The 19,006-nt window shown below is 37.2% G+C and overlaps 1 protein-coding gene across 4 annotated transcripts in view; it reads right to left on the bottom strand.

The window, feature by feature from the left end:
• Positions 1 to 19,006, bottom strand: part of SRPK2 (SRSF protein kinase 2) — a 98,656-nt gene that overhangs the window by 40,318 nt on the left and 39,332 nt on the right. For 3 of the 4 annotated variants that reach the window (XM_062581989.1, XM_062581983.1, XM_062581963.1), the window contains exons 2-5: positions 9,287 to 9,438; positions 2,547 to 2,655; positions 1,917 to 2,004; positions 1,585 to 1,672 (exon numbers count right to left, since the gene is read on the bottom strand). In XM_062581989.1, the coding sequence (XP_062437973.1) occupies positions 1,585 to 1,672; positions 1,917 to 2,004; positions 2,547 to 2,655; positions 9,287 to 9,438 (437 nt within the window). The remainder of the gene's footprint in view (positions 1 to 1,584; positions 1,673 to 1,916; positions 2,005 to 2,546; positions 2,656 to 9,286; positions 9,439 to 19,006) is intronic. The other variant, XM_062581972.1, reaches the window with a different exon arrangement.

A 19,006-nucleotide genomic window follows, 5' to 3' on the forward strand; every position in this document is an offset into this window, starting at 1 on the left:
TTTGTCAGCCTAAGTGCCTGGTTTCAAAGTTTGGATATGTTTTTGAGATATTATCATTAACAAAACTTATTCTCCGCTCTCAGAAATGGCTTTCAGGTTTAATACAGATGTATACATACATGTGAAGTATCAATAATGTAAGAATGTTAGTGGGAAAAAACTGTACACAGGTGAGTATTTCTACATACATGTGAAAATTTATTTCCGTATTCCCTATTTCAGATTAGTGTTTTAAAAACAAACTAGTTTTACAATGAAAATAGTAGGTGAAATCCCTGATTTCTAAAAGTTTTAATTATTCTTCAATGGTACAGTGGCCAGCTGAAGAGAGTACTGCAGTATCTTCTTGCATGTTGAATATAGCATATGGAAGCCAAAATCTAAAAGGGTTAATGTGACACTTTCGTCACATTAACGTTTAGTGAATATGAATATGTTAGACAACATTTTTACAATACTTCTCAGTAGCATCTCAGCATTACAGCTTAAAACTTAAGTTTTGTATCACAGCAGTACCATCTAAATTTAAGCAACTGTCACATTAGCTGACCAGTGAAGAAACGAGGAAACAACCCAAAACAAGGCAAAGAAAAAGCAGTTAGGATGCCGTTCTGCAAAGCAGAATATTTGTCCCCACACTCTCCACCTCCCTTATTAAACACAAAAAAGCTTCACGGATAATGTCAAGTTACGGATGGACAGGATGAAACCTGCTTGCACATTTCTTGCTGAAACCATGCTCTCCAGAGCGTGCACTCAGATTTACTGACAGTCAGTCAGCCAATAACTCCTGATTCCTCCCCTAAAGGAGAAGAGGGAGTTGATGAAGATCATCTTAACCTAATTTGCTGAAGACTGGAGGCTCATCACCAAAATCAACTTAGTCTTAAGTTCTCTAGAGCAGGAATCGTCTCTGTCTTGAGCAACGAGGTCTGTTATTAGGGCTCCAAGATACAACTATCGTACAAATGTATACCAATTGTAAAAATAAACAAAATGGCAGTAACACCATAAGCATCATTTTAGTTCAACTCATAAATCAAATATATTCATAGGCCCAAAATTTTATCTGAGAACAATATTTAGTCATATATTCCTTTTGCTCCATTTTCTTCTTTTTAAAGAGACATTAGAAGCTAAATTTTTTAAATCTTCACCAACAGAGAGAGGCTAATGCCTGGATCACATAACCAAGAGCAGAATCTCCATGCTCTTAAACTACTTAGAAGAAAACAGAAATCAACTTTTTTGTGAACTGTTTTTTTTTCCTTACTAGTCACGGTAAACCTCAACTACTACAAATCTTTTCAGTAAAACTTCTGTTTCTAAATAAACTTGCCTGCTCTAGTTTTAATATACCAACACAGGATTAATATACTTCTAAATCTTAGTGTTTAGAAAAGCTAAGCTACTTTCATTCAGGTGAATGCATGAAACACTGGACAAACTCTTCGTATCTGCTTGTTTTTCGGTGTTCCTACATGACAATTTTAAACCAAGACTAACTAAAAAAAAGCTAAAACTAAATGCTTATTATGTTAGTAGATCATTTTTAATGAAGGTACAGTATTTTCAAAAGGATACGTATTCCATTCATTCCAGAAATTTTGAAGTCATCAATCAGCTGTACAACCATATCTTTGTTGGGATCATTAGGGTCACTTTCACGAACCTAGACCAAGAGTGCAAATATCAACATTTTAGGAAATAATTCACTTTAAAATACCTAATTAGTTTGTTTGGCCTATGAATTTAAACAATAGTTTGGAGCTTTAAAAATCATGGTGACACATAAGAAGTCAGCTGTTTAGGAAAAAGATACGTAAATAAAGCTTAAAAATATTTTCCATCTCATTTTCTGAATTTATTACTACTATTACTGATACTGAGCACTGTATTGCAAGACTTATACTTACACATTTAAGCAACTTTATTTCATCCAAGGCTGTCTCTGTATAATGCTGGGCACTTTTTACAACTTTCATTGCAACAAACCTTTTCCCCCTTGAAAACAGAAAAACATTTTCAACACACACTCAGAGGTAAAATTAGACATATTGTAAGGGTCTGTAAATTTTAAATAGCATTTTTTGATCTAATGCATCCTGACAGAAAACTAGAATATACTAAAAATTACATTAAAAAAAGTTTTAAAATAATATTCTAGTAACAATCTGATTATTTTTTCTGCTGCATGCTAATGTTTTTAAGAGAAGAACTTGTGTACACATTTTCTCATTCAGTCAATGCATTTTTTTTCCTAATGATATGAGAATAAAAACATTAGCTTATTCTCACAAGTTCAAGACAACACATAATTCAATAAGCAAAGCTAATTTGTCCAAGAAAATGTACTTACACCTATTTCTGACAGGCTTTATAAAATAAATCCTTAACCAATAGCAAAATAACACTGCAGAAATCTTTCTGCATAAAAAGACATCAAGAATTTACATAATTATCATGCATGTAAAACAGAACTTACTGCACACAAAATAAACATACATTAAGAAAAAAGAAAGTAAAAGGAAAGATAGTTTTCTTACTGCATATCCCAGCATAGCCAGACTGTAGAGAAGTGTCCCCATCCTAACTTTCTAATAACATGATATCGGCCATTGAAAAGATCACCAATTTTCACTGGATGATAGCCTCCTTTCATGAAAAACACAAGTAGAAAAAGAATAGTCAGAAAAAAAGCAGTATTTCTAGCTTTTCATATAGTTATTTTAATATAAATTTTCATCCTCAAATTGTCCTGTACTAAAAATAAGAAATCTAAGGAAAAAGTTTACTCTAATGATAAGAATTCTGCCTTACTTGGTCAGGAAGAAGAAACCCATGTTTCTTCTGTACCTATTGCAGAGTTTCTTCCCTGTTACAGCTTTTATTTGCAATAATATTACCATCACTCCTTTATTTCTCCAAGCTTATCTTATACTTTGCAGAGAGTACAGGAAACATCTACATTACTTCTTTGATTATCTTTTTTGAAATTTCTCTAGTCAATGTATTTTTGTATGATTGCAGAATCTCAACATTCTTTTAATTTCTATTTGTTTTCTGCTAATAAAGGCAGCAATAAAATACTTCACAAGAAAATATTAAGAACAGTACTGAATTTATTGATGCTCTTCTACTTTGCTCCTGACACAGCAGCAATGCATTTTCTCAAGTCTGAGGTTTTTTTTTAGAGTGCAGAAGCTGAAAGAGCGGGCAGCTACAGGGTTTGTCTAAACTACATTTTAAGCAAAGGCTGCAGGCTGGCTATCCATTTTGCCACTATGCAGGATCTTAAAAGCCACAGTAGGCAAAGGCCAACATGACCAAGTAGATTGGGGCTCAGGCTTCCATGCAGTGTGAAGGGGTTGTAAGAAGTACTGCAGATGCTTGCTGCTCCTCCTTGAAGCTTTTTATTTCCTCCATATTTTAAGAGGCATTCTTCCTCCCACTCAAAAACACAAGGAAGAGAACGATCAGACAAGACTTATTATTCAGAACCCTAAGCCACTAATAACAACATTCACAATTTAGCCTAAATTACAAACAAACAATACAGCTGCTCTACGCAGTGCTACAAGAGCCCATGCAGAGCAGCTGCTAAAAGAATCATCTCTTCTGTTCTTTCTGGTCCTTCATCACGTCACCTCCAAATGTACTTCCAGGTAGATTAAGAAATTGCATGGTGATAGAACTATAAAGATTATATATTCAGCAGACAGAACTATAAAGTTTTACACATATGTATTACTTTAAATGTTAGAATGCCCAAATCGAAACTAAACCATACAATTTAAACATTTTTTATAATCAATATTTGTATGTTAAGCTTCCTGGGCAAGATACACTTGCTGGTTGCTCACAGCTTCAGCCAAAAGCTGATCCATCTGACACGCTCCCCATCTGACATGGTCCCAGACGCGCAAGCTCCAGTGTGAAGCACCACGAGCAGAAACTCCAGCGGGTTCAGCTAAAGCACCAGGGCAGCTGAACGCAGAAGCCTCCATATTGACCGGGGCTGGTCTGAATCAAGTGATGACCGCAACGACCATTTTCAGATGGGCAGCACAAGTCTCATCTACACAGTGATGATCTGACAAGCCTATCTACCTACCTGCCTGCATCCAATTTCTTACACACTGTAGAGGGTCAAGCGTGGTCACTGGCCAAAATAATAAGTTTGAATTGCACAGGTAGCACAGACAGACACAAAGAGTGCGGTCTCATCTCCCCTAACCTAGCAGTAAGGTGTTGAAATAGACACAAATTTCAGCTTTTCCATGTAAATTTTGGATAAATCCATGAAGACTAGTGTGTGAGAATCAACTTCATCATTTTAACCTGTGGGATAATATACTCACTATCACACCCAATACTTCATTTTGAAAATGCTTAGGTGTATAGATGCAAAAATATTCAGTTAAAAAAGATCAAAGGAGAAAGAAGGCCCCACTTCATGAGCTGCAGTGAAATACAGAAGGACTGAAACGTAAGGACCCAGCCTTACAGACCGCCAGTCACGTGACTCCCCCCCCGGGTGAAGAGTTACAGCCCATCACAAGGATGGAAACGTTCATCAAAGGCTTCCAGGACGTCGGGACCTAAAACACTGCCTTAACTTCCATTGTTGAATCCCGTCCTCTTTAATTAGACCATGCAACGTGACCAAAAAGGAATCCCTTCCTTGTCAACTCCCCCCTCTCCCCCCCCCCCCCCAAAAAAAACCCAGAAAGGAACAACAACAACAAAACCCAGAACAGTTCTTGTTTGGAACAATGGTCCAAATTTACACTGCAGGGAATTTATAGGGGGAGGGAACAAGAATTTATTGAGAGAAAATGTTGACTATTACGCTGCCTTCTTCATTTCCAAAACCAGGACTCTAATTACTATGCACTGCAGCATACGAAGCTAGCATCAGGCACATATAAAGCCAGACTCTACAGCAGTTACATTATTACAGAATCTGCCAAATAAAGTCATGCAAATGTATCTATCTCAAGACCAGCTACAGATAGAACATCATTTTACAAGGAAAACTGCGGTACTAATCGCCTATTTACTTAACCATTCTTGCTGGAACAGCTGTAGATGAAAACATTAAAAAATAGAGATAAAAATAATATTGTTGCAAGGCAGCTATAGACTGGTTTAAAACAAAAATTATTATTATTCTTTGGTAATTTCCTACCATGAAACTCCATGCAGGATGTTAAAGTGAAAATCATGTGATAGATACGAGTGGAAGGTTGAGGCAAGAAATGCAGCAATTCTAACTTTCTGTTACCAAAAAGGTTTGCATTTGTGAAAAGAACCAAGTCTCCTGACCTGACAGCAAGGATTTTGTAAAGCACTTCCACATAATTCACTGTTACTTCTTCTTATTTTTGTCCCGCATATACCATTGCACGAGAACAGTCACAAATACTAAATTTTATTCTGTGCAATCGTTATTCCTTTTCCAAACAAATATAGAGTCAGAAAACCTGAAAAATATTTACAATCTAGTTTTCACACCTCTCTAAAACAGATTTTAAAATTCAACAAGATAAAAATTTCTGAAATGTTTTACAGTCTTCCTAAACATCTAGTCACATTAAATCATTCATGTACACAGTTACATAGCTTTAAAAGTACATGAAAACGCACACAGCTTACACAGCCTTTTGTACTGGTAGAAGGGTATCAGTAGGCCTTCGGGTATATAAAACTAAGGCCAAAAGTCATTTTTCATACTAAAAAACATATTTTCCTTTTTGGAAAGTATATCACTAAGCTATAAAGAATTTAAAGAGAGATAAATATTTGCTTTTAAGAATAGTTCAGGGAACAAAGCGTTTTGTAAGTCTGTCTCTCTGAAGAAAATTGGGAGTCTTTCTTTGGGATAGCTGTGCTTCTATGGATCAAAAGCAAACCAAAACATCAAACAGTTTCCTCCCATCACAAATTGGAGAGATACCCTACAGCAGAAATCCATCAAGGATATCATGTCAGTAAATCCAGGGATTTTTAAGTTATTTTACTAAGAAGCTCTGTATTGCAAGAATAACGATAATATATACGTAAAAAGCCCTCTTCTTTTGGTCACAACAGCATCCCATAACTATTGTAACAGTAGACTAGCCTGTGTATATCCTGTAAGTAAACATAGTTCAGAATATATTTTCTACCACTCTAAGCCACAACAGAAACAACTGAGGATAATCAACTACCGTCCCTGTACACGTTATTCCCTGACTATTCAAGTCAGGAAGGTATTCATTACCAAGTTGCGGACAACCAGTAACAGCACACTTAGTAAAAATGTATTTTAGAAACTGCTGCCACCTTTGCTATGATGAATATAATTATTTAAGTTCTTCAAGGTGCAGAAGGTATTTTCAAATTGCAGTATCGAGAAAGCATCTATATAAAATTAAGACATTTGAGGAAAAGGATGTACTTCTGGAAAAACAATATTAGTATTTGAAAATATACAACGTGTAAGTGGTAGTGCTGATAATTTAACAAAAATCTGTTGTGCTATTCATTTCAGTAAAAAGAAAAAAAGACTCTCATACAACTAGCTACATGCACTCAAGAAAGAGGGTCAGAAAAATGAGATCATTATTCCTAAATGTCTCCTGAATGTATTGGTAATTGCAGCTGACTAGTTCTATGTTTGTATAGGGAATTATTCCCTTTGTGAACTGGATGAATGGGAGACATCTCCAGGGGGCAAAGAAGAAGATCAGAGAAGCAAAGAATTCCAATTATATCCACAACACGACACACACTTGAAAAAATCTCCAAGTGTTTCAAGGGATTTCAGAAAGCAGAAAAACCAGCTTCATTGTCTAAATAATACCTTTAATGATCAGAAAGGTGGTGTTTTGATATTGCCATTTCTTTAACATTTAAAAAATATTTAATCCAAAGTCAACATTATCAGTAGAAGTCAATTCTATAGATTTAAATGGACTTGGGGAGAAAGTCTCTGGGTAACAAAGGAGAGCCTAAACACCTTACCCAAATGGGTGTTAGAGGTCTCTCTTACTTCATGTGCTAATTCAGACTAACCAACTCTCTGATTACGAATACTTTTATGACGGGGGAACTAACTAATATGTAATGTGCTGAAGCTGTGAGTCCAGCCCACAGTAACATATCCATAAAAATAAAGATTAAAAATAAAATTAGCAGCAAAAATATCGAGCCAATGCAAAGTATAGTAACAGATAAAATATTAAATTCAGATAAAGAACGAATCTGAATCCCTTGTCAAAATGGCCTTCCTATGAAATTTTAAATTGCTCTGTCCTTACTCAAAAATCCTAGGAGAGTCCATTTTGTAGATAAAATTAGGAAGAAAAGAGAGACTCCATTAACATTCGCTAATTTCCAAACATTATCTTCTAATCCTTAAATACAGGTAAGATTGCTCAAAACAGAAAAACATATATTCATATTAGTAAAATGGGTCTCAAAAAATTAGAAATTAATATAGCTAAATCTTATCCTGGAATTCTTTATCAAACTAGTTACTGATACCCATAAAACAAAAACAGAAATTCTGTATGGCTCCATGCAATCTCGAACTGGCCACTAGGTTCAGGTGCTTGTTTGACATGGGGACTTTCCCTTCAGTTCAATCCCAGGAAACTAAAAGAAAAAAAGCTACTGATCAACCTCATAAGAAATATGGGTTAAAAATGTCATTATCTATTGTAACAACACATGCACTGTTCTTACAGAAACACATAATAAAGATGATTGCATCAAAGCACACTATGAACCATCTTTAATATTCTTGAATCATTTTTAATATTCTTCCATATACTCAGAGCTTCAACATTACAAGAATTTAAAAGAATCTTTAAGTGCACGGAAATTTCCTTTAATATTTCACAAACCTTGCAAGTATTCTTAGCCTAACACGGAATTCATTTTAAAAGCACGCCATGCGCCTGTGTGTGTGTTTGTGATCTAGCTTCTCCAGATGGTGACGTTTTGCAAAAGATAGTGGGACACAGACAATAATGGATTATTTGAAATTAAATTCAGCCCTTACTTCAGGGAAGAATTAAGTAAAGGCCTGGAAATGTTTAATCTAAATAAAAAACAGTAAACAGATGTTCAAACAAAAAATCCTTACTCACTGATGGAAGATGCTACAGATACCAAAAAAGTTACCTTAAGGGAACAAATGTAAGAGAAATAATTTTTAAAAAATACAAAAAAGTTTTTGGCTATATATATTTCTTTTCCCTGCTGTACACTTCAAAATTTGGCGTGAGTTTACCAGTTTGTTTTCACTGTTGGTATCTGCAAACCACTTAATCATTCGAAAATCTGTGGATTAAGAAAACTTCTTACACCAAAAAATCATTACATCTGAAAAGTCAAAAAAGGAAAAAAGAAAAAAAAAAGACTTGTTCCATCCTGGGAGAAGAGAACAACATCTCACCAGACTTATATAAAATTTCTGGTTCAGACAACATTATCAGATTTGGCACAGCAAGTATTTCTTGATTTGAGGGATATGGGACATCAGATATAGTCAAGATGTAGATCCATCTCTCTGAAATCTACTAAGATAGTTAGCTCCAAGTCGACAGATCTGCCCTCTATGATTTTTCACGTAAGTACAGGATATGCATTGCCCTAGCAGAAGCAGTTCAGAAGTAACATTAAAATAAACTTATGTACCAACAGGGCTGTACAACAGTCACATGCTGTGTAACTATATGATAAAACAACAACTAATTTAACATAAACCACAAAAATTAGATAAGCCAAAAACTGAAATAAAGGCGCAGGAAGCCAACAATGTTGAGGATTATGAAAGATAGCACATATAAAAAATGATGTAACATCTCAGACTAGGGTAAGAAAAGGAGAGCAAAATAAGAAACAGACCGTAATATAAATTTAGCTGATGTTGTCAAAAGCATCAAGGCATTTAACAACCTCTCAGTGTGATTTTTCAGTTGTTCGGTTTAAGTATTTTTGTTTCTTTCACAACAAGCATCAATCAAGAAACTCTGTTCTTGTATACAAGACATAAGGAAAAAAACAAGTGTGCAAGATTTGCAATTTAATCATTATAAAATGCATAAATAAGCTACGGCTGCGTAAAAGGTAGCGCTGCAGAAAGATTTGCTTTTGGGCCTGAAGCCAGCAGGCATTCGCAGCTCCCGTACAAACCAGTTCCACAACAGGAGAGCAATCCTTGAGGAAGCTCCCAAGAACCAGGGAGATTTACAAGACGACGTTTTCCCCCCAGCATTCAACCGGCGGCACGCACCTTTACAGTAATCTGCAGGATCCTCTTGCTCCTCATCGTCAGATCCCAGAATCTCCTCCTCGGGCTCGGGGGGGCTGGGCTCGGGCAGAGGCGGCGGCGGCGGCGGCGGCGGCGGCGGCGGCGCGGAGGGAGCTTTCTGCTGAGGCTCTGGCCTGCAAGCAAGGAGAAAGCACGCTTACGGCGGCGCTCGGTCCCGGGGCCGTCTGGCCATCTAGAGGGGGGCACAAAACGCCCCGGGAAACGCAGGTGAAGCATGTCCCACAACGGCAGGCCGGACATACAGGAACAGGTATTTACAGGTCTGGACCCATTTTTTTGAGTTCCTGATAAGCGAATGAGACGTTAGACCTATGTTCCCAGCACAGTTGAGAAGAAATATGTTTCAGAGAATATCAAGATAATCAAGTTACTCAAAAGTTCTTGTCTGCTGGCTGAAGGAAAAAAGATTTCATTAATATACAGCAGGGAACAACTTTCTAGTGGCACTGACGTGGACCACACGCCTCAATACACTTTTTCCTAAGCCTAACTGCTGGCAGGACTGTAGAAAGCCGTAACAGTACAGAAGATGCAGAAAACAGCTACGAGGAAGAGAGAAAAATTCATCTTCCTACTTAACCTAGGCTCTACCCCTGAAAAGCACATGGCATGTTTTAATATTCAATAACAGGGAAAAGGGACCAACCAAGAGGTGCTTTTCTAATTGTTCCACTTGTAGTGAAAAAACAAGTAAACAAAATATGCTGTTACTCAAAGCAAATGAAACATGTGGCTACTTATATTCTATTCTGAGGAAAATTGTACTTGGTATTTTTGAATGTCCACCGATTACTCACATTTTGAAATTCTGAGTATCTTCAACACATATTAAAAAAAAAAAAAGAAATACAGGGTTGAAGCACAATGTTTGTTAAACGACTAAGAAAGCCTTCTCCAAGGAGGCTGATGCTATTTACTTTGTGTATTCATACTTTATACAAAGAAAAAGTGTACTTGCAAAGTAACTTAGAGCTTTTGGGCCATGAAAAGCTGCTATGAATTTGTTCTCCTACCTACTTCAAGTCCAAGCTATCTGAAAAATACCATTCATATTACCAGCATTTTATCATTCAAATTATAATAAACAGAGATGAAAAAAACCTTTCCGTAACTTGTTAATTTCTCAGCTCCTGAAACCTGGATTCAAATACTGCCTGGATCGTGAGCGAAAGCTATATTTACATTTAGCCCCCTCCCACGTTCATTCTTTTCATAACTCTCCAGCACCACTTCCTCCCCACACACACTTCTGACCCACTGCAACGGTTCGAGACGCGCAGAGCAGCCGGAGTAGAAGGTGCCCAGCTGGTCAGAACGAGCCCCAGTGGCAACGCGCCGCCTGCCCAGCAGCTGCTGTCATGCCTTAGCTCTGAAGGACGCTGCTGGAAGTTGCATGCCTACCGAGTTTATCTGCCTGCTAACTCCTTCAGAAAAAATAATTCTTCTATTATTTCAGTACACAGTCTGATTTAAAAGGGAATTGTTGGAATTAATACAGTAATGAAATAAAACAGTTTAAGTTATAAAGAGCAACCTACCCAAAATAAATGCATTTATTTTTAACTGCCTAAAGCTTAGCACAGAAGTGAGAGAAGGGATCCATTCAGAGGATAAACAATAAATGTGTTTATGATTTTTTTTTGCCTTTATCACTCCTCTTTTGTTCCCAACAGATGTCTCCATATTATACACTGTGAGGAAAATAAACTGATTTAGCAAATAGAAGGTGCAGTGCATTCTCTGACCAGTCATGTTAATCTTACTACCTGGTAGATTAATGGACCTTAACTGTGTCAGCAAACTGAGGGTGCCCATGCCCAGCGTGACAGTGGCAGAAAGCCTTAATCCATTTACACACCCCCTCACCCCCTAAGTCAAAGCTCAAGCTTATCACGAGGCTTGAAACCTCAGCTTGTGGGCGCAAGGCCGTTTTGGACACCCTAATCAAGGACTAGACACTGTTCAACATTAATACTGAGGAGCCAAGAAAAATAAAGCCCAGTAAAACAGCCTGCACTTCATCAGTCTATGCGAGGGCAGCGAACCAGGTGACACAGGTGACACTGGTGGATGGGGGAACTGCTATTTTGGATGGCACTGCCATTTTACCTCATTTTGTCTATAAAATTCCATGTTAATGTTTTGGCCACAAACACAGCAAAACCCTAACTGAAGGGTAAATAAGGGCAATGTTGTGTAGAGCTCATAATTTAAAAAATCCATTAAAGTCATGCTTGACTTTGTCTTTTAGGCAAACAGTTATTTGCCCTATTTCTTCCCCTGATATTACCTTAAAGAGAATGGGAAGCAATTCCAGAATTGCAATTCACACGTTTTGTCACTCATTTGGAAGTAAGTGTGAAGGAGGATCAAGAATCGCCCTCTAACAGACAAGAGGAAGCATACCCTTCAACATTTAGATTCAAATACAGACTTTTTCTATTTCTAAGGGAACAGATTAACAAAATTGAGCTTCATCTGGGTCTTTCTTGAACTACTGTATTTGATTCGGTTTTGAAAAAGGTTATTTTCCTTCTGTCTACAATCCTTGCTGTTTGGTATGCTGGAATTCAGGGGTATTTTCTTCTTCTCCTTTGTGTGCATTAGGAAGGATTTTTATTATTTCCTTCAGGGGTTATGTATGATTTTATCTGCAAATAACCCAAGACTGATTTAAACGGAGAAGAATCTTGGGTTTGGTCTTTTAGCTTTGATTGCATCTTTGAAGCAATTAAACATTACTGTATGAAGAAGGATGAAGGGAAGAAACGCTGCTCAGCTCCACCAACCCGACTGCTAATTCTGTATTACTGTTACTTTGCTGTTTGTTTGTTTGAGTTTATGATTCTCGGGAAGGGACAGTGCTGCTTGGTTTTGTCCACTGTTACTTTTCTGACACATATGCAAAGATCAAGTCTTCAGCACTTGATCTAGTTGCTTAAACTCTGCTTCCAAGTTTAAAAACTCATCTCAGTGTTTCACTGATGCTTGCTCTTCCACCACTACATAATTTCACAGTATGAGGTCAGGGTATCAGTCCACGAGAACCCCAACCTTGCTATTTCTTAGTAACCCTTTTATTGAATTGGAAATATAAAAGTTATGAATGTTCCAACAGCACCTTTCTTTGTGCTGTATGACATGAATGTATGCTTTATTTGGTTACATTTAGAATTCATCTTTTCAGTAGAGTTTGTTAAAATGTAAATTAATTTTTCTTTAAAGTGGACTTTAAATTTGCTATTAAAAGCCCAGACATTAAGAAAGCTACAATAAATGTGTATTAACCTTCATTTCCTTTTTCAGAAACATAATTATCAAAAACTATCATAACATAATAAGCTTGTCAACAGATGGAACATTTTAAGTTACTTTTATACTTCCTAAAACATTGTATGTACTAACATGCATTAGGTAACATATGCATGCAGAGGCACACACCAAATATGTTTACCTTTTTCTAATATAATTGTTTGGTATTCTGTGGTCTACCACTACTAGGTTATTCATCACCATCCCAAGTATAAACACTTAATTAAATGAAGATGACAATACATTATTTCTAGATTCACAATACTCTGTCAGCAGGTATGCAGAGAACTGACTATCTCCTCAAGCTACAGTGACTTTATAATCTTATTAAATAAGCATTACAAATCATTAACAAATGCCAGGCAGGATATTTTATCTTTTAATTACTCTTTTTTAAACAAACAAAAATACATTTACAGCAGACTCCAAACAAAACAATGAAATCTTATTTGTAACCTGCTCTTAGTAGAAATGCTGCTAAAGACACAAAAGACAGACTGAAGCATTTCTCTTGTGCAGTGAATTTAGAGAAAAATATAGTGAAATGCTGAACTGAGTCTTAGAGAAAATCAGTTACCCACTTTAAGGAGTGTAAAACTACTGCAGACTTCATTTCACTTTTCTTCCTGCAGGACATGCTGTTCCACGTTCCAAACAGGAAACAGCCAACAGCAAAAGTAATGTCTAACATTAAAACCTGAAAACACTGAGAAAACTCTAACAGGAGAAAATCGGGAAGAGGTGTTGATGGTTTTTTTTGAAGGACGTGATCGTTTTGTAGGTTTTGCTTGTTTGTTTTGTTGTCGTTGTTTATTCTGGAAATATTTTGGCTGGAAAATAAAAAAATTGGGAATATAAAATTTTAAAATCTGGAAATAAAAAATTTTGGCTGTTCAGGAAAAGGTTGGACAAGGGTAGCAAAAGTGATTAAAAACATGAAATGAAGGAAATTCACTGATTCCATTATATACTTAATAAAATTTGGAATCAACTGTATTTTAATGATGTTACGAATCTCCTGACATGTCTACAGAGGCTCTTTCGGGAATTCAAAATTGAAAGGGAAAGAAGGAGACAGAGGGAGGGTAAACATCAGAAGAAATGTGCTACAAGCCTCCTAACACTCAGATGTGTGCTTTAAGACATCTCGGAGTGGGTGTGAGTCCATCTGGCAGGAATTCCAGCAATGCTTCACAGCAGCTCTGGAGGACAAAATCTTTCATGTTCCAGAACAAGACACTCAGGTGCTGTTGAACTTTAAGTGTGACATCTCTAAACACAAATTTCTTCCAGCTGTTATTAATTGCTTAGGGACTCAGTTATTTGAATCTTTCTCCTATGTCCAAAAGATGTCTGCTAACCTAGCTGAACTCTTGCCTGTTCTTTTCCCCAAATGCAGATTTAGCTTAATTGGAAGGTACTTTAACAGTGAGCTCTTTAAATTTAAAATAGCCTTAAATGAAGGCTTTGTAAATAAGTTTATGTACACAACAAGCAACACAAACATAAGAAAGCAATCAGAAAACCCCAAAACTCTGGTTCAAAGAACAAAATCACGTTGCACATTTCTTGTAAGATCCTGAAATTGTTATTATAATTATTTGTAATTTAACAATTTAATGCTATTTTTATTTGTAATTTAATATTGCAATTATTTGCAATTATGCCAGAGGTCATTTGACTCTTTTTAAAGTCAAAAGCCATAAATCCAGAAGGGAGGTGCAGGGGGAAAAAAGGACATCCCATTCTCTTTCCATTCTTGACCATGGATTCTCTCTCCTATCTTGGTGCTATATCCAGCAGCTGCACAGCCATGACGAAAAACTAATCCCTGAGTTGAACTGCCTCACTCTGCTGCTACATAATCCACAGAACGAAGGCAAGGCAAGCAGGAAGAGCACATCGCAAAGAGCAGAGCTGATGGGAACCAGTGGTAGCCCACTATAATATCAAATTACATGTAATACGAAGCAGTGAGGTTTGCCAGGTTGGTAGTCTTCACAAGAGGTGGCTCTTTCACGCTTTTGGGGGGCCAAAAAGCCCCACCAAGTCACCAAGTACCCAGAAACAATTGGTTTCAAGTTCTAAAAGTCACTCCCAACTGAAATTTTGTTCTCAAAGAGCTGCAATTCTATTAAAATTTTATAAGAAAAAAAGCCATAAGTCAAAGCTATCCAGGAAGCCTCAAACTTGAATTAGCCAAGGTATCATGTTTTCTTCTCAAATACTGGTTCCTTACACAGTTCTACTTTCCAGACAAGTTCTCCATTACTTATCTCATGGAGGAGAGAAGTCAGCAGTTAAAAGGGAAAGAAAACACACCCACCTGGTGACACAAAAAGAAGAGACCTAAATATATACTCAGGGGCTTTCAGTTTACTCATATTTCTACTCACTAGTAAAGTGTTGTAAAAGTCGAGAAAGTTATAAAACAAATCTGACCCAAATTGCTAAAAGCCAAAGAGGAGTAAAACAGCTGTCATAACCCACAGAACATGTACTAAAGAACGGAGAGTACAGAATTTTTTATATAAGCATCCTAACAGATGCCTGAAATGAAACCTTCATCTGAAGTAGGCTAGATAAGGAACATTCCTCCAGTACAATGATAAAAACCTATAATTACAAACCAAACTAGCCTCATAACCTGCATATACAGCTCTACTCTCTCCAAATTTTCTTGTGACAGGAGTCTTTTCTGATAATACACAGTTCCTTCCTTCATCTCCCTACATATGGACAACTACTTCTGACCACAAGGAGTAATTAGAGGACCTTAGGAAAACACTGGTATGCAATAAAGAAAGTATCCACTATTTGTTCTGGCTTTTTTTCCCTACTAGTATGGGTAAGTCCTGTGATGAATTACTCTCTACAGAATGACCCAAGTGTGTTTAAATGGAAATAATTTGTGACTTATTAATAACATATAATCTGAAAACATAATACTTGTTGTTTCAGTATCTAATAGTCATCACCGATAACAAATCTGCAAGTGCAGATTTGTGCAGGGTGGAGTGGGTGAGTAGAAGCATCTTCTCTCCAAAAGAACTATTTGCCCCTGCAAAAGTTAGATTTCACTTAACTTTGCATCAAAAACCCTTAAGTTAACAAGCCTTTGAAGTCAAACCTGTAGGTGAAATTCAATAACTAAATTATGAAACATGGGATTTAGTCCTAGCTCATCACCACATGCCAACAACTTCCTTAGAGTATATAAACAAACATAAACTACAAGTAAGTATGCATTTTATACTGTGTTATAAACCATATGAAGACAACTGTCATAATCTTAAGGAAAGTGAGCAGGAAGTTAATCAATAAATACAGCATTTAGCACCCCTTTTCACCCACCCCAACGCAGCCCAGTAGAAAAGATTTAATAAGAACAGTGAAATTGTAACCTCTCAACTAGTATCAAATACTAATTTTTTACTTTTCTTTCCCAAGGACACCGCAGCAGGAGGTAACTTTGACTTCAGGTGATGATCTCAGTGCAAAAAAAGCAAATTTCCTCTACATGATGAGCTAATGTTTGGAAGACATATTCAACTTGTTAGCAAAGGCACATTCTCTAGATTGTTTGAGAACCTAATTCTACAGGGCAGTCAGGAAAAGGTAAGCAGGCAAGCACTTTGGATGGGAGAATGATCTACTTCAAGTTTCTCTATATGGCTTGTTAATGTTAATTTAAACACCTACTTTCATAATAGAAATGTATAAAAGAAGTAAATAGGTTGCAAATTTCAGCAGCACTCAAAAGCATCAAAATGGTAAAATTACTATCATATACATATTTCAAGAAAACTCATTTCCATCTATGTAAGAAATTGATATCCCTAGTGAGCAGCTGGTTTTAAATACGGCCTCATAAACCATAGGTTTATAGGGCTGCATGATACTTTGAGGTTAACAAAATTTTAACAGCCATTCTTCTGTATCTAATATTATAATCAAGAGAATAAATCTGAAAGCTCAATACTGACAATGCATGAACTAGAAGCCTAGAAATAAACTGGTAGTACACACAAACACGGTATGTTCTTGCTAGTCTGCACAGATTTAGTTTCGGTCTTTGTTGCACTTTCTCTGCACACAAGGGACAAGAGTTTGCAGAGCAGCTACTGCACAGTGGTGAAATTAAAAAGCAGCCAGCAACCTCTTCTGCATATAAGAACACAGCTCTGAATTACAGTTCAGAATGGTGATACTAGCCAACATGATCCTGGCAATTCAATAAAGACTGGTTTACAGCTTTTCATCTCCAGCATACATATTTTCATACTCTAATAGAGACTGACTCAATGATGCCTTTTTCATTTTCTTCTCAGGTAACAAAACGTGCAATTTAAGGTCCCTTTACTTCATCTTTCTGTCTTCTTGTCTTCGTCAAGGTGGTAACAAATACTATTGTTCAGACACAGAAACATTCTTTACCTAGCTAAGAAAACAATACCTTCAGTTTCTGACAAAAAACTTCTTTTTCAGTACTTTGATCTCAGAATAATTTTTTGCAGCTTGCCTTCATACCAGTTACAGCCAGAATACACTGGAATGCCTCCTTTTCTTTAAGGCAAAAGCTGGTCTCTTGCCCATCTACCGTCTGCCCCTCTTACAAAACATGGTGTTTTCTATTGATGGTGAATTTCACCTCACATGTTTCCAAAAGCAGCTGCAGACGGTGTATTCTCCTGCCACACATCTGATCAGCACAGAGGTCGTTATTCCTTAGTCTGCAGGATTTCCCACTGTGGTGCATGACCCATTCAGCACTCCCAGGAAACACCTCTCAACTCCTTATTCCCATCAACCATTTGTCTTGTGGGCAGCAGAGTTCATCTTGGAGCTCTCCATTTTGCCCAATTTAAGCTTGCAATTTAAGGTCCTTCCATTTGGTTGAATCTTCACTGAGCAATGGCTTGTCTCAGAAGAATCCAGAAAGGCACTTCGGTACTCTAGAGCTCTGTTCAGAGAGTTCAAGTGGCTTGGGTGAGATAGTTTTGGTTATCAAAAACTCCTACAACTTCTGATGAGGTTTTCAGAATCTCATCTGTATCAGCAGGTCTGAGAAAAAGGATTTATCAAACCATCTGAGTCATCTCAGCACCCTCCCTCAGAGCATGGATGCCAAGTGACTCATTTATTGCAATATTCCTAGCTCTAACAGTAAGAGAGATGTTAATTAAGGATTAATGTAATCCCAGTCTTTGTGGTATTTGGATGGACATTCACTTGTAGAAAAGACCGAACTACGAAGATGTATCTGCCTCCTATTTTCCCATACCCTATGTCTGGATAGCAGAAGGCTTCCAATAGCACTTCAGTAAGCAGTCAGCCACAAGAAAGGAAAGCTCATCTTGCAAAGGTAAATCCAGAACTCAGTTTATTGGATAGCAATAGGATTACCACCAGGAGGCTATTGCCTGCATTTCATCCCTTCTACAAGATTTATCTCATCTTACCATATCTCAAGTTCACTACACAGAATCATCTGAGAAATGGAAGAACTTTCAGATTCCACATTTCAAAAGCCAAATGTCCAGAATAATCAGTATGGCACAATACAAGATGGATGTACAACACAGAGTATGACCTGCATGCATATACTTTGGGGCTGAGTTCCAAGGACAGTAAGGGATGGTGACAACATGACTTCAAACCCATGACACCCTAGAAAGAGAAACTGAAGTCCAAGCAACTTTATCACTTTGAAAATGGAAATGCTAAGGTATGGTGCTGACAGCTTCTGATCCGACTGATGCTAAAGCTAAGACACTCTACGTATGCTTGCAACACTTTGACTTGCCTTTCACTAAGCTGAGCTGGTGCCAAAGTCAGCTAAGTCTCCTCCAGCATTGGCTCAGTTTCCTGCCAAGCTCCAGAAGCTATATACTCTATCAGGACGAATGGACAGGAAAGAAACACAGCCACACAGCTGAGAGAAAATCAGAACTGAAATACTGTGTTTTGAGAAAGGAAACTGAAAGGAATTTAATGTGTAGCAGGCGCATCTCACCTTATATACCGATGATTACTACAGAAGGAAATATTTTTCTCTCTTCCCGTTAGAAGTCACTTGCAGTCATATGCAGTCACTGTCACTGTGCACATGGACTATCAGTTGAGAACAGAAGTTTAAATTGCTAAACCTCTTAAAAGATGATAGCTGAAATAAGTTGATTGCAGGATGACATGGAGATATTCCAATATAAAGCGAGACGTCTTTAAATTATTAGCATGACAAGACAGCCAAGCATCAGACAGCTGTAAAATGCCTTTGAGGTTAATCCTGATTGATAGTGAGAGGGCCAGACTGATACAGAAGAGGCTAATATTCCTCTCTGAACCTTCTACCTACACGGATTGCTG

The sequence above is a fragment of the Rhea pennata genome, chromosome 1, assembly GCF_028389875.1.
Source record: "Rhea pennata isolate bPtePen1 chromosome 1, bPtePen1.pri, whole genome shotgun sequence".
Classification (NCBI taxonomy): Eukaryota; Metazoa; Chordata; class Aves; order Rheiformes; family Rheidae; genus Rhea; species Rhea pennata.